This window comes from Lissotriton helveticus, chromosome 3_1, assembly GCF_964261635.1.
Source record: "Lissotriton helveticus chromosome 3_1, aLisHel1.1, whole genome shotgun sequence".
Classification (NCBI taxonomy): Eukaryota; Metazoa; Chordata; class Amphibia; order Caudata; family Salamandridae; genus Lissotriton; species Lissotriton helveticus.
Window position 1 is genome coordinate 273,592,827 of NC_136061.1, and position 13,648 is coordinate 273,606,474.

Here is a 13,648-nt window from a genome sequence, read left to right on the forward strand (position 1 = left end):
ATTTAGCTGGTTTACTGCACTGGATTGTCCAATCTGAGTTTTTTTTTAAAGTTTATGGTCCTCAGCAGGCAAATGTTAAAGGGAGAAATAGTGGCAAGATCTGCTGTGATGGACATTGTTTATATCATCACATATTTGATGCCATGAAGTGGCCTTAGGATGTAACTAGTCTGTACCTGCAGTGCTGAAATAATTTAGAATTGTCTATTGGTCAGCAACATTTGGCAGATAACTAAATTTATTCTACGCCTCATCATATGGTAATGGGTGGTTTATTGCTGTGGACTAATACAGAACTCTGTTATGGTCATAACCCTTATCATGTTTGTTTTTATCTGAGTGTAAGAATGTAGTTTCAAGCAGTAAATGGGAATTATTAACCCGTTAAGTGCGCCCGACGGCCAACGGCCGTCGCAAGCACTACCTCGGTAGTGCTGCGCACGTCTGTTGGCCGACGCGGCCCCACCCACATAATGAAACGCCCCGCACCACAGCGGAATTGCTGCCACGGTAAACGGGTTAAGCAGCCTGTTTGAACTATAATCGACTATCTGACTGCTGAGTGTTATCATGTTAGTTTTATTGTGGGTTCTATAGTGTATTGTAAATATATTTATATAACACTTACTTCCCATGACAAGGGATTGTTGTGCTTTAGACTGGGTAGCACGTTGCTCAGGTTCCCAGTGTTAGTGTTTTTTGTTTTGGTTATTAGGAATAATCTTGAACTCCTCTTGAAACAATTCCATGCCTGTAACTCCAGGTTCTATGTGGTAGATTAAATTAGAAGGAGTTAGCTGTGATCATTAGTGGGGAAGGGGGTAGTTGAATTCATACATTAGTTGACGGTATTAGCAGATGAGTTATAGGACATGAAGGGCCTGACTTAGAGCCTGGCGGACGGGTTACTCTGTCACAGCGGATATCCCATCCACCAAAATATTAATTCCATAGGACATAATGGGATTTATATTTCGGCGGACGGGATATCTGTCACTGTTGTGATGGAGTAACCCTTCCGGCAAGATCTCAATCAGGCCTTGCAGGGGTATGACTATTAATGAAGAGGTTGTGACCTTCGAAATAAGGTAAGGGCAATTTTAGTTTAGAAATACAATAATGGGGATTAAGGCAAACACACATGTGACTTAGAGTAGGCTGTGCTCAGAGAACAGAGACATGCAGAGGATGTAAAGGAACGAGAGAGTCATTTGAAAGAAAAAGGTGAGTCAACAATCAGAAGTTTGAAGTCATGGTCAGTTTTTAGGCTGAGTTTTTAGGAATATCGTGGAGGTTTTCTGACAGCATGCAAAGCTGAGAAGGAAGTAACATTATTTGCATGTATTCAATTCTACTGTATGGCATGAGAACCCAAGTGTGCGCCACACCACCATCCCCCGGGGTAAATACAGTTAAATAAATATGATTCATTTTCCCATGAATTCTGATGGTACGAACCACAAAAAGAGGCATGTTGTATTTTAAATATTTGTTCAAGAGATGCTCCTCCCCTTTCCCTCAGATGACCAGGGTGGATAAAGGATAACAGTCTATTTTAGTGAAGTTGTGTAAAGTAATACTTCTCCAGAGTTGTGGGTCACTATTTAACCAGTAAAAACAACGCATACATTTCGGTGATAAGAGCAGGACATTGGTGTCTTGCAGTAGGTCTCACACCTCCATGGCATGTTTGGTGAGTGAGCAGGTGTTGAGGAGCATGCAAACGAGTGTGGTGTGTTGGTATGGATGGTGGTTGGTATGTGTAATTGTGATCAGGTGGATGGTTTATGTGAGCATGTCGGGTGGTGGGTGCTGTTGGAGCAGGAATGGTGGGAGTAGCGTGTGGGAGAGTGCATGAGAGCATTCAGGAGGCCCATGTTGTGTGGTGCGGTGTGTTCGCAGTGTGGCGAGTGCCGGCCGGGGTTGAGAGCACAGGGGAGTGGTGGATAGAGAGTGGACCAGTGTTCGGATGCTGGACACAGTCAAGGCGTAGATGAGTGTAGACGTGTTTGACTTTGGCATGCTTTTGGCCTGCAGCAGCATGCCCAGTATGGGCGTCTGCTGTATGTCAGTGCTGCGGCTGCCATTAATTAGGCTCTAGGAGGGGGAGGAGTGCACATGGGGGTAAGCAGTGTGCAGATGGAAGATGGGGAAAAAGGGACAAGTTATGGGAATTATGGAGCAGGGTTTACTAAATGAAACATCAAGAAATGACACAATATTCAGCACAATGTGGCACATTTTGTGTCAGTATTCATAATTTTTTTCATTTTTACACGTTAACACTATCCGGGCAAACGTATCACCTCACATCCAAATACAGCAATCAGCTACTGGAAGGTGACTATTTAACCTTTGCATAGAGTCTTCCACTGCATGGAGCTTGTTTCATAACTTTTGATCCATTTGAGCAACAAACATTTTTTTGTTACAATTCGCCAATCATGCAGCAGGTGATGGATAATGTTGCAAGTTCTGCAAGTTTTTGATTCTGTGGGAAATGCAGCAGAATCATATAATTGCAGTGGCACTAGTTATACATATCCAGCCTGCATGTGCAGTCACTCCCTTTTCTAATCTGCTGCTGCAACTTATGTAACTGTAGCAACACTGTTTGTCAAGATAATAAAACAGAAATATTTTTAGTACACAATAAACGATTTCAGGGATATTTTTTCCTCTAGCCTTATTTTGATGTTTTCTCTCTATTTTACCAAAATGTCTCACTGGTGACTAACAGCAAGCTAAGGGCCTTTTCTATTTATTAATCAACAATGACTTCTTTAGCTTTCATCCTCTTCCCTCGAAGCCCCATGCTTTCTGTATACCTTACCTTTCTGTATACTCTATTCTGCTCCTTTGCATCTGTTTTTGCATGTGTGACCTAATCAAAGTCAGCACTATTGGGCTCATCCTTGTCAAATCCCTGGCACCCTTTCTTTGCTCTCCCTTGTTCACCGTTAGGCAGAATCTAATCTTCTTTTGTTTCTGAAAGTGCCAGACTCATTATAAGACTTTGCACTGCTCTTCCCCCCTCACATCTTCTAGCAGCCATCTATCTTTTATCTGCTCTATTAGCCCTTGTAAAGTATTCCTCATATGCTTGTTTATGTCGGAATGCCTCCAAACATGTCACAGTTCTCCATCTTTAAAAACGAGGCTTCTTTTACATTTCTACAAATTTCCATTCCTTTTTCCTATCTAAATTCTTACTTTTTCCTGCATCTCCTCTTTAGTTTATTCCTGTTTTAGGTTTTTAGTCGTTTTTTCTCTAGGCAGAAATTAGCAAAGTTTGCGGAATGGCTAGGTGCAACCTAGAAATGATCCATGTAGAAATGTGGCTATCTTCACCATGCACACAGGAGCCCCTGCTGAAACTGTTGTAGGCGTTTACCTCTTGTTTCATATAAGCACTGGAAAGGGACACACTCAAGCTGAGTTGTCAACCCCAGAACTATGAGATCTATGCATTAACCCTTGCGTCTCCACTTAACCACACTGTGTGATCAACTATTCGACGTTTTCTGTAAAGCTCTCCGCTGCCCACACCTGGTCGGAAAATTCATTCTTCCACCAGTTTACCTCCTGGCAGCGGTTCTTTGGCTACATCCCTCCTCCTGATCTATGCCATTGGGCCTGGAGCCTGTCACTTGCAGGTGGCACCGCTTCCGTGGCATGTGCCCAACGCACCCATCACTTGCCAAGTTTCCTTAAGCTCCTCGCAAACAGCACTCAGAGACCACGGTGTTTGGATAGCTTAGAATGACCTCACGCGTCCCTTTCTATCCAGTGGTTTATAAGAGTGCTGGAGCTTTGCAAGTGAAACAACAATTGTGCAGCACTTCTAAAGTGAATCTGTTTAAGGCAGTTAACAACAAATGCTGTTGTCCATGGTAATCATTTATATCAACCCAGGAAGAATACACAGTTTACTTGTCCCGTTTAAAGTTGCAGTGGAAATATTCATCTCTGAGCTGCCTCACCAGGAGGAGGGCGAGCTTCATCTGACTTCTGAAACAAGCTGAGCCAAATGAATTGTTGAGAGTACTTTGAGGAGTAGATTTGTTTACAAATAGCACAAAGCAGTGCAGCAACCAACGTTGCGGCTCTGGACTGCGTTGCACTAGATGGACAGAGCAACGTAGAGCCCTATCTATTAAATATGACCGGCTGCTGCTCTCTTGTGCACAAACAGGCTGCACAGTGCCGTGCACACTTTGCGTTATGCTATCTAGCATAGGTTTTGTGCTGTGAAGCAAACATCCAATGAGTGAAATGTCAAGAGAAATTGAACATTTCTCCTACTTAACACCTGCTTCAAGAAGGCATTATGTGTTGATGCACAGACATGTTAGAAAGTCTTTGTAGATCTGGCTTAGCGTCAAGAAGGCCCAAATACCACCCATGGGATGCCCCCTTGACGCAAAGGACAGCAGAGCACTATGTGCATTAGTATCAGGACTACTTTCCAGCACAAAACAAGTTATATGCTGGAAATTAAATGCTTTATTAAGACTTTGTGCTGCTTGGCATGGCTCAAAATCTTGATAACTTTAATGCTGAGTATCTCAGCACGGAGATCCCATAATGTACTCCAAGGCAGAAGTCAACTGCTTTCTGAAAAATCTGTAGATGTGTAAGTGTATTCTGCCAGTCGGGATAGAGGTGCACCATTAGAGTTCAATGGCTTCTCAGTGGTATAATATTGTTGCATGTTGTATGGTGCAAGGCTACTTCGAGGTGTACCACATAAAGGTACGCAAAATGTCCGACCTCATTAATATTTATGAGACAGGAGGCATTTTACGACCCCTACGAATGCCTAAGAATGAGAGAGTGATGGAGGCCTGTATCATCCCTGCATTCACGTTCTCTAGACGTCAGCATTTTTTAAAGCAACCCCCGTCCCTTTAATGGACAGAGGCTGCCTTTAAAAAACGTTGCTGTCCATGGAATGACATGGGAGGAGGAGCACGCACTGGTACCCTGACCTGCCAAGGCCACCGCTGTAATTGACAAGCGCGCAGCTTCCGCTTAGTCAATCAATTACCACACAATGTCAGGTGTTCATAACTAATGAGCGGGGTGTGGCTGTAACTGGAGCCACACACCATGGACTCGTTAGGAAGGGGCTGCCGCTTTCATGCACCCTCTGCTGTTTGCGATCTCCAATGAGTCAGAAAGACTTTCGTTTGCCAATCCCTCTGTTGCACTCAGAAACACGTTGATTTTGCAAATCACAGGCTTTATGATTGCAAAAGAGTTTTGTACATCTAGCCTGCCGTGCACGCAGCTGCAGTGACTGTTCTGGTAAATCACAAGGGCCTCATACTTTGTGATTGTTTCATGAGCTTGTGATCTTGCACACTGCCCCAGGCCTTCTTATAAACCTCACTCGCACTGGAAACATTGCGAGCAGAATGAATAGCTGCCAACCCACATGCCGGATTTTCTGCACAGGTAGACGTGCGGGCCTCCTGCATAGGACTGCCAAAGAAATGCCCCCACCCCCCGGTTGTTCATGAGGTTATTGTCCTGGCTTCCGCACACTCCATCCTGCAATGTATCTTTTCTCGAGTGTCCTCTCCAGCAACTGAATGAAGAATGACGTTAGTCTCCAGACAAGCCCCTGAAAAGTCCGGTTCCGACAATATGTCTTTCCGTTTGTGTTTCAGTCCACCAATGGTGCATCATCTGTGCAGATCAGCAGGGTACAGATGGAAGCAGCTTGATAGTTACTGAAGACTAGAATACATCTAGGGGCATATTTACAATAGTAGTGACAAAGTGCAGCGTTAGCCTTCTTGGCTTAACACCACACTCCGCCACTTCTGAAAGGCTGGCTGGACCATATTTACAACAACATGGTGCAGCCCTGCGTTTTCCCCTGCGCTGGTGCCAAATTTAGCTGCCTAGCGCCAACGCAGGCACCCTTGCACTATGGTGCCTGCGTTGCGTTTATGTGCAGAAGGTGTCCCTTAGAGTTTGGACATTTTCTTTGCCATCAGACACTCAATACGTAAGAGGGGTGTACTGGGACGTCGTATGGAGGACCAGCGTGGGTGTGTGAGAATGGTAATTCCGGTGCTCTGGGCGTGGTTCAGTAGAAGGAAATGTGCAACTGCATGTGTCTCTGTCGCAGTGTGGGTCTCCTTTGTGGGGTGTAGGTGGTCACTGATGGGATTTAGACACCTCGTATGTGATGTAGTTTGGCTTCCATGAGCTCTGACCCCACCCGCACCTGTTTGGATACCTCCTTTTGGCATTCTAACACTAGGCATTGGAATGCGATGTGTGCCGTGGTGAAGTGTTGGGAGCCAGCCGTGGTGGTGGGTGCTCCCTGCTGTGTGGTCTGTGCAGGGGCAGGGGTCTCCTCTATGAAGTTTTGCTGCCCTGCTCCTGGGCATGGGTTGCCTAAGATGTCCATGAGCTGTTGTAGGGCGTCAGTGTTGAAGGTGTGGTGGTCGTCTCCAGCATCACTGATGGGTTGTCTGGTCTGCTCTGCTGGAGGTGTTGTTTGTCCTTCTGCAATGGAAAGGGGAGATGCATGTTGACATTGTGTTGACATTTATGTTGGCGCATTGTTCTTGTTCACATGCAGACTGTATGACAATGTGTATTGTGACAGTTTGGGCGGTGCTGGCAATATTGATGGGGACAGTGGACATTTGGACTATGTGACGGATGTGAGGTTGTACACGTACATATGCATCTCACAGTTTCCTGCTGTGTTCGATGTGATTGGCCTGTTTCTGCGCATGAGCGGACCCAGTTGTGTCCCCTGTTCTGCAGTGTTGGTGTTGCACTGTGTAACACATTGTCGTGAGATGTGATGTGATTGCTATGTGTGTGTGCTGCAGTGTGCCACGGGGATCAGGGACATGATCCAGGGTCATTGCGGGTGAGCAGTGTGCTACACATTGTTGTGCATGTGTGCCATTGTGCCCATCTCCCCTCGTCCCCCCAGTCCCTGGTCGTTACTCACCCTGTTGATGTTGTGTCAGGTCCTCTCGATCTGTGTCCGTACTCCCTACTCCTTGCACCGTCTCCACACTGATGACTGTGGGCTCCATTTCCTCCAGCTCTTCCTGTGGCGCAGGACTCCCACCTCCTGTCGTCATTGCTGCCTTCCTGTTGGCAGCGGGTTTGTCCTTGGTTTGGCTTTTCAAATAATGCCAGTGCCTCTTGGCCTCCTCCATTGACCTCCTAGACACTCCGACTGCATTCACAGTAGTCAAATTGTGGGTCAGTTGGTGGTAGTACTCTGTCAACTTCATGACGCTGATCTGGTTTGCCTGCGGACTGCACCCCGTCTTCCTCTCCCTCTTCTCATTGGCCTTCCCCGACCCCGTTGTTCCTTCCTGGTGGTCTGTGGGGTTCGTGTTCACCTCTGCACTCGGTCAGAGTGCATCCATGTTGCTACGCACTTTGAATTGTTTTTGCTGTGTTTTTTTGGTTGCTTTTATAGTGCATTTTCCCGCCAAACGCGTGGGATTTGCAGACCTGCTGCTGCATTTCGCTGCTTTTTGTATCGCGATTGGCCTCATCGCAATTTTTTTTGCGTTCGTATTTCACATTTTTAGGGCTTTGCGTTGACTTTATCGCAGACACTTGATGCATTGTTGGGGGCCTATCGCATTGTGCCTCCATGTTGTGAAGACTTAGTTGACACTGCGTTATTTTCCCGTGATAGACTGTGATGTTGAAAGTTGCGTTAAGTTAATTTTGCAATGGTTATCACACGTTCTTGAAAATATCCCCCTAAGAGTACAGAAATCCGCTGTAGTAAATGCATTTTTGTCTGCCAAAAATTCTTCCATGAGGTGTAAAAGAAAGTATTTTGTTATATAAACGTACATTTATGACCACATTTACGTTTATGTCTAGGCTCCAATGCATTCTATTCATAGTGAGCAATCTGGCATCTTGATGAAGAGTTTAGTAATTGCATGACTGCTGGCCACTGTAATGTGCTATGTTTAGAATATCAGGCAGCTTTTACTGTAAAATATCATCTAAAGGTCCTTATTCGTGCCTTCCTTGAACTGTGTGGACACGGCGCCCAGCTTGCGAAAGCTCTTCAGGAGCACGCAAGTGGTGCAACTACACCAAGCGAGTGAGCAAAAATAAAAATTGTTCTTAACAATAACAGTGTTGCCAAGTTCCCCATGTCCATGCATTACTCGCTGCTTGGGGTCAGTTTTTTTTATTCCATTGCATTCTGGAACTTTTACTCTTTTTTTCCCCACGGCACAACCCGGACTCCATGTCCCACAATGCAAAGAAAAAAACACAAGCTGCTACAACTAGCCATGCACGGCTTTGGGGAACTTGGCAGCTATGCAATAAAGCCATTACAATTGAATGATTGGAAGATCAGAATAATACGGCAGAATAGGACAGTCAGAGCATGTCTAATTTAATCCATATCAATATGTGGATATGCAATGCAATGGCTATTTTTGGCATAACATGTTTAGCAAATGTATTTCTCCTAAGTCTGTACTGTACTCACAAGATATTACTTTTGTCTCCATTTTCAGCTCACTGGTGTTATGGATCCCAAAAAAACTCTAACAACGTTTGCAAAGGTAACTGTCGACAATATAATCCTGTCCTGAATTCTGTCGGTGGCAAGCACATCTATAGGCTTACTTCTAGCAATCAGAGCAGACCCAGCTTGATGCTTCTATTGTGTCTTTTTGTGGTGGGCATGTATGTATGTTTATGTTTATAGTGCAGACCACAGGTACTGTTCATGCTTGTTTACAAGAGACAGCTGAGTCGGTGGAGGTAGAGTTCCATCCATTGTGTATGGTGGTAATGTTCTCTGAGAAGGAGGGTCTTGAGGTTCTGGCTAAACTCCAGGGAGGATGAACATTTCTGATGTTCTGGGGATGTGGTTCCAGATCCTGGGTGAAGTGCATCACGTCAAGGACTTGGTCTATGCGGGTCTAGGTGTTGACAACCTTTTGATTGCTCTTGGCAGATTTGGGGTTGGTGACATGAATGCGCAGTAGATAGACTGACCTATTGAGAGATGGAAGGTTTCCAGTCAGGCGGATGCACCAGCTTTACTTGCCACGTCACCTGGTCCTCCAGCCTATCAGAGGCATTAGCTTCTAATAGGGCGGGCAGAAGCTGCTACCCTTAGCCAGCCCTTTAATACCCCAGGCACGGTTCTTTCACAATTGCCCAATTCATAATCGCAGATGTGCGGGATATATAATACATGCCCACGGCAGCACCTTTTGTGAACCTGGCTCAATGTTTTATTAAAACTATGAAAATAATTGGTGGAACGGTCTTAAAAACAAAAGTGAAGAGAGGGATAAATAGTTGCATGTTAAGCTAAAGCTGAGTAAAATTGTTCTCCGATTACGGCCAAAATGTATACAAAATCTGCTGTCACGCAAAATGTGTCTTGCATGAGCCTCCAAATAGGTCACCAGTAGTGTTGGTATGCTCTGTGAATGTGGGACGTGGCACGTTAGGGTGACCACCTCCTGCCATGTCATTACAGACCTGAGCTCCTATGTACCAGTCTTGAGCTGTTATGTGGCATGTATTCTAGATGCTGTAGTCTTAATGTGCTTGCAGTGAAAAATTAGACCTACGCACCTCATAGCAGTGATTTGCGGTGAAAAGGTCAGGACTGGAAACACTGTCCATGATGACATGGAGTGAGGTGGTCACTCAGGAGCACAGACCGAACGAACAGAGAACTATTTGCAAACCTATTGTTTTTGTCTTTACCTAGAACCCAAGCAGTGGAAAGAATTATACGGAGAATGTGGAGAAAAGAGCCAATCACCTATCAACATCATCACCAAAGACACAAAGTTCATGGCAACGTTGACCCCCTTTACCTTTAAGGGGTACAACCGCCTGCATTTATTGTCGATAACAAATAATGGCCATTCTGGTATGTTCATCATGTCTGTATTTCCATTTTTATAGTGATGTTGAATCATGTGAGAGGATGATATTGAACATAGAGTTAATTTCCTTACCTCATAACTGACTAACTGACTGTGGTCTACAAACCAAACCTTACTGTCATTTGATCGTCCCTACATTATTCATGGAAATGAAAAACCATCCACGTTTCTGCGTCCACGGAGTGGGTGGGTTCTCATGAGCTACCTGCTGACGGTGGTTCTAGATGATCTGAGCTATCACCCCAGCTTCCTCACTGGACAACTTTGTGTGATGCTGAGAATATCACTTTACCTCCTCATGGCTCTCTTCCATGATCAGGGGAGTACCTCCAGAGAGGCTGAACACTAGAAGTCAACTCTCCCTACTTGACATCCAGAACATTTCTTTCATATACACTGAAGAGGGAGAATGATAAAATATGTAAAATAGTTACAAAATATGTTCTCAAGCGAATCCACACTAATCAAACTGCTTCAAAGGACAGAGGGACTGACTGAAAAAAACGAAATAAAAGAAACATCTCTACAACATGTATGTGTACATAACAAAGCAGGAGCATGCAGTTGATCGACTTATTGCCATACAAAAACAAGTTATATGTAAGTGTGAATTGTTATATATCATATGTCCAAATAGCTTCATACATAACCCATAGTTCATTAAAATTACGTCATGCATATATTTTAGAGCATGTCTCCAACTCCCTTTATTAATCATGCAGTGTACGTCTCTGCAGATCTTTTTTAAATTTTATTACAGTTTTATGCCCCTTGTTTTTCTGTAGTGGCAAATAAAGAGCATCCCCCTGGTTTAGGCGCTAACGTAGGCACATAGGGCCACCTAACAGTGATCCATTACAGAAACAAGTATATTGCTCTTTTATCATTACACACGCCTGATGAAGGGACTTGCATTAGTTGTGGACTGGCAACGAGGCAAGTGAGAGATAGGTGCACACCTGTCTGTGCCTAGCATCCTCGGGTCTGGTTCTAGTTTCATGTGGAATGATCCTTGTGTATGTGCCACCTATGCCTTCCTTGGGATGGTAAGCAGTTCTGGTAGTTGTGTGGCCCTTCATCTTCACGTCATGGCGGTGGCGATCCGCCCTACGTCCGTCCCCGCCCGCCACCCATTTACCCCGCCACATTAGTATGGCGGGGGTACCGCGGAGGACGGGAAGACCATATTAAACCCTTTTCGCGGGTTTAATATGGTAACAGTGTCTGCTAGACACCGCCAGCCATATTAGGATGGGGGCGGAAACAAGCTTTTATGCCGCCACGGAAAGGCATGCGGAGTTTCCTTACTGGGGCCCGTTGCGGGCCCCCAGGGACTCTGGGGGGGGTGGACGGTGTGCATGGGGGGTACCTATGGTACCCCCCTGCATTTTCATGGACAGGGTGACAGGCACCTCACGGTGCCTGTCATCTTGTGCATGACAATGCACGCAGTGCATTTCCAGAATTGTGGCGGGCGGTGCTGTGAGCACCAACCGCCACAATGCTGGGAATGGAGGATGCCACTGCCACAGTGGCTGTGGCATCCTAATCGTCGGGGCGGGACCCCGCACCACAGGGGGGCGGTCCCGTCCGCCCGCCATCCTAATGGGCCCCTAAGTGTTCTTGCATGTGTCATTGATGAGCAAGAGTTCCAGAGCTTTGCTGCCTGTACCAAGAAGGAGGTTCCACCGATGCGTTCCTTTTTGTATGGAGGGACAGAAAGCCAAGGTGACAATAGAGCTGCGAGTTGTCATCTATGAATATCTTACAATGGGCCTTTGCAGTAGATGGCTCTGTAAAGTTTGTAGAGCAGACCCCTCTAAAGTTCCTTTTTCTCTGCTGAAACACAGTGTGGCTTTTAGGAGGTGTTTGTCAGCTTTAGTGTATATGCCATGGGGTTCAAGGCACCATATTTCACAACATTTTCGATCACTCCTTGGGTGCTTTTTCACTCTAGCCTAAATTAATCAGATTTGTGGTGCGACTAATTCCTTAAATGATCCTGACGCATTTCTGTACTACTTTTAGACTCTGACCTGCAGTCCCAATATATTATTTTATTTTATTGCATCATGTTGTGGCTTATCTTAGTTGTTAGAACTCCTTATTTAGGAAAATGGAGTAAGGGACCCGAAGCTTTAAAAGTGGAAGTGATGATTCTCTAAGGGTCACACACGGTGTAAAGTGATTGAACCAGATTAAATACGTGTCACACAGTTCCGCAGATAAGAACTCAATTACTCATTTAATCATTTAAATAAACGTTTTATGAGGTGCAAAAGGGGTAACAAAATCAATTTACTCCATTTTTGCTACATATGTGATGTGAAATTGGTCAAACAGGATTTGCCTCGCAGTAAAGTTTTGCATCAGAGTAAAAACTGGTGCCTAATGATTTTGAACTATTTTTGCTGTATCCACTGCGTAAGAATTGGAGGGAAAGCATCGATTATTTCCGTTTCCGATCAAGTAAAGAGATAAAATAAGGCAAACCATTCTGTACCGTTTTTAACAAAGGATTAGCTTTTCTTGGATAAAAGATATATTACTATCCCTGTAAACTGCTTATAAGGATTGAATGAACCATCTCTTCTTTTAGCAGTGGTCTCACCACCGAGCGTGCGTGTGAACGTTCTGACTGGGTCTTGACTCCAGCTGTGCAGCGGAAAAATATACTTAGGTTAAGATATGCTTCAGAGAACAGACACCAGCAGGGAAACGCCAGACATGCTGCTTTTCGCCCAAATCCAGCATAGCAAAATAAATAAGGCCAGAATGAAGTCTCCCTCTATGCTGACCCACAAAGGATGTGCGTTACAAGAAATTGAAAGCTCTGATAAAAACGTTTGTTTTGTGTTGACCTCTGCTCGACACTCAAGAGTTATAAATACACTCAAAGACAATGGAAGATTCAAACAGTTGCTTGAAAGCAGAAATGTACAAAAAAAACCTGGTTAAAAACTTAAAAAAAGATTGTCTCATTTGTTTACAAGTCGAGAGGAAGAGGCCATTTCACGAGGTCTCGTCAATCTGGCCCTTTTGTCGGAAAAAGGCTGCTTAACACCAACTCAGACCAAAGATCTATCATGCCAGTATTATTATAGAAGTATAGCGCTTCCATACACCTTGTGAGGCCTAAGCGCTTCACGGATTTTTGAGTAAGTAGATATTCGGGATGTAGCTACGTAAACTACACATTGACTTGACATCAAATCCAGGAAAATGGAGGATTGATTGGTAATGTATGACTTCCACAGGAAACCTTTATCATCAAGAACTGGATCAGATACTGGTTATTCGCCTGCGGTGGCAGCACAACAGTGGTTAACCACACTGGTTATGACATCACTAAGGCAAGAGCTCGCTTGCTCATTGTCTCCAGAGACACTGAGGGCCCCATTAGGATGGCGGGCGGATTGCCCCCGCTGGGCCGGCGGTAGCCACCGCCGGCCCAGCGGGGGCAATCCGCACGCCATCCCTGTAGAAAAGACCCCCGCCATATTACAATGGCTGGGGGTCCGCGGCGGACAGAAAGACCATCAGCCGCATTTCTGCTCGGTCGACATGTCGACCGGGCGGAAAAGGAGGAAAGACACCGCCAGCCATATTAGAATGTGCATTTTTGAATGCCTTTCCGTGGCGGCATTGCCGCCACGTAAAGGCATGCAGAGTCTTCTTGGGAGCCCGTTGCGTGCCCCCATGGACTC

At 45.2% G+C, this 13,648-nt stretch overlaps 1 protein-coding gene across 1 annotated transcript in view; it reads left to right on the plus strand.

Moving 5' to 3' along the window:
• CA4 (carbonic anhydrase 4) overlaps nt 1-13,648 on the plus strand; it is a 66,610-nt gene that overhangs the window by 32,401 nt on the left and 20,561 nt on the right. The window contains exons 2-3 of the mRNA XM_078679801.1: nt 8,544-8,591; nt 9,761-9,925. Coding sequence (XP_078535927.1) covers nt 8,544-8,591; nt 9,761-9,925 — 213 coding nt within the window. The remainder of the gene's footprint in view (nt 1-8,543; nt 8,592-9,760; nt 9,926-13,648) is intronic.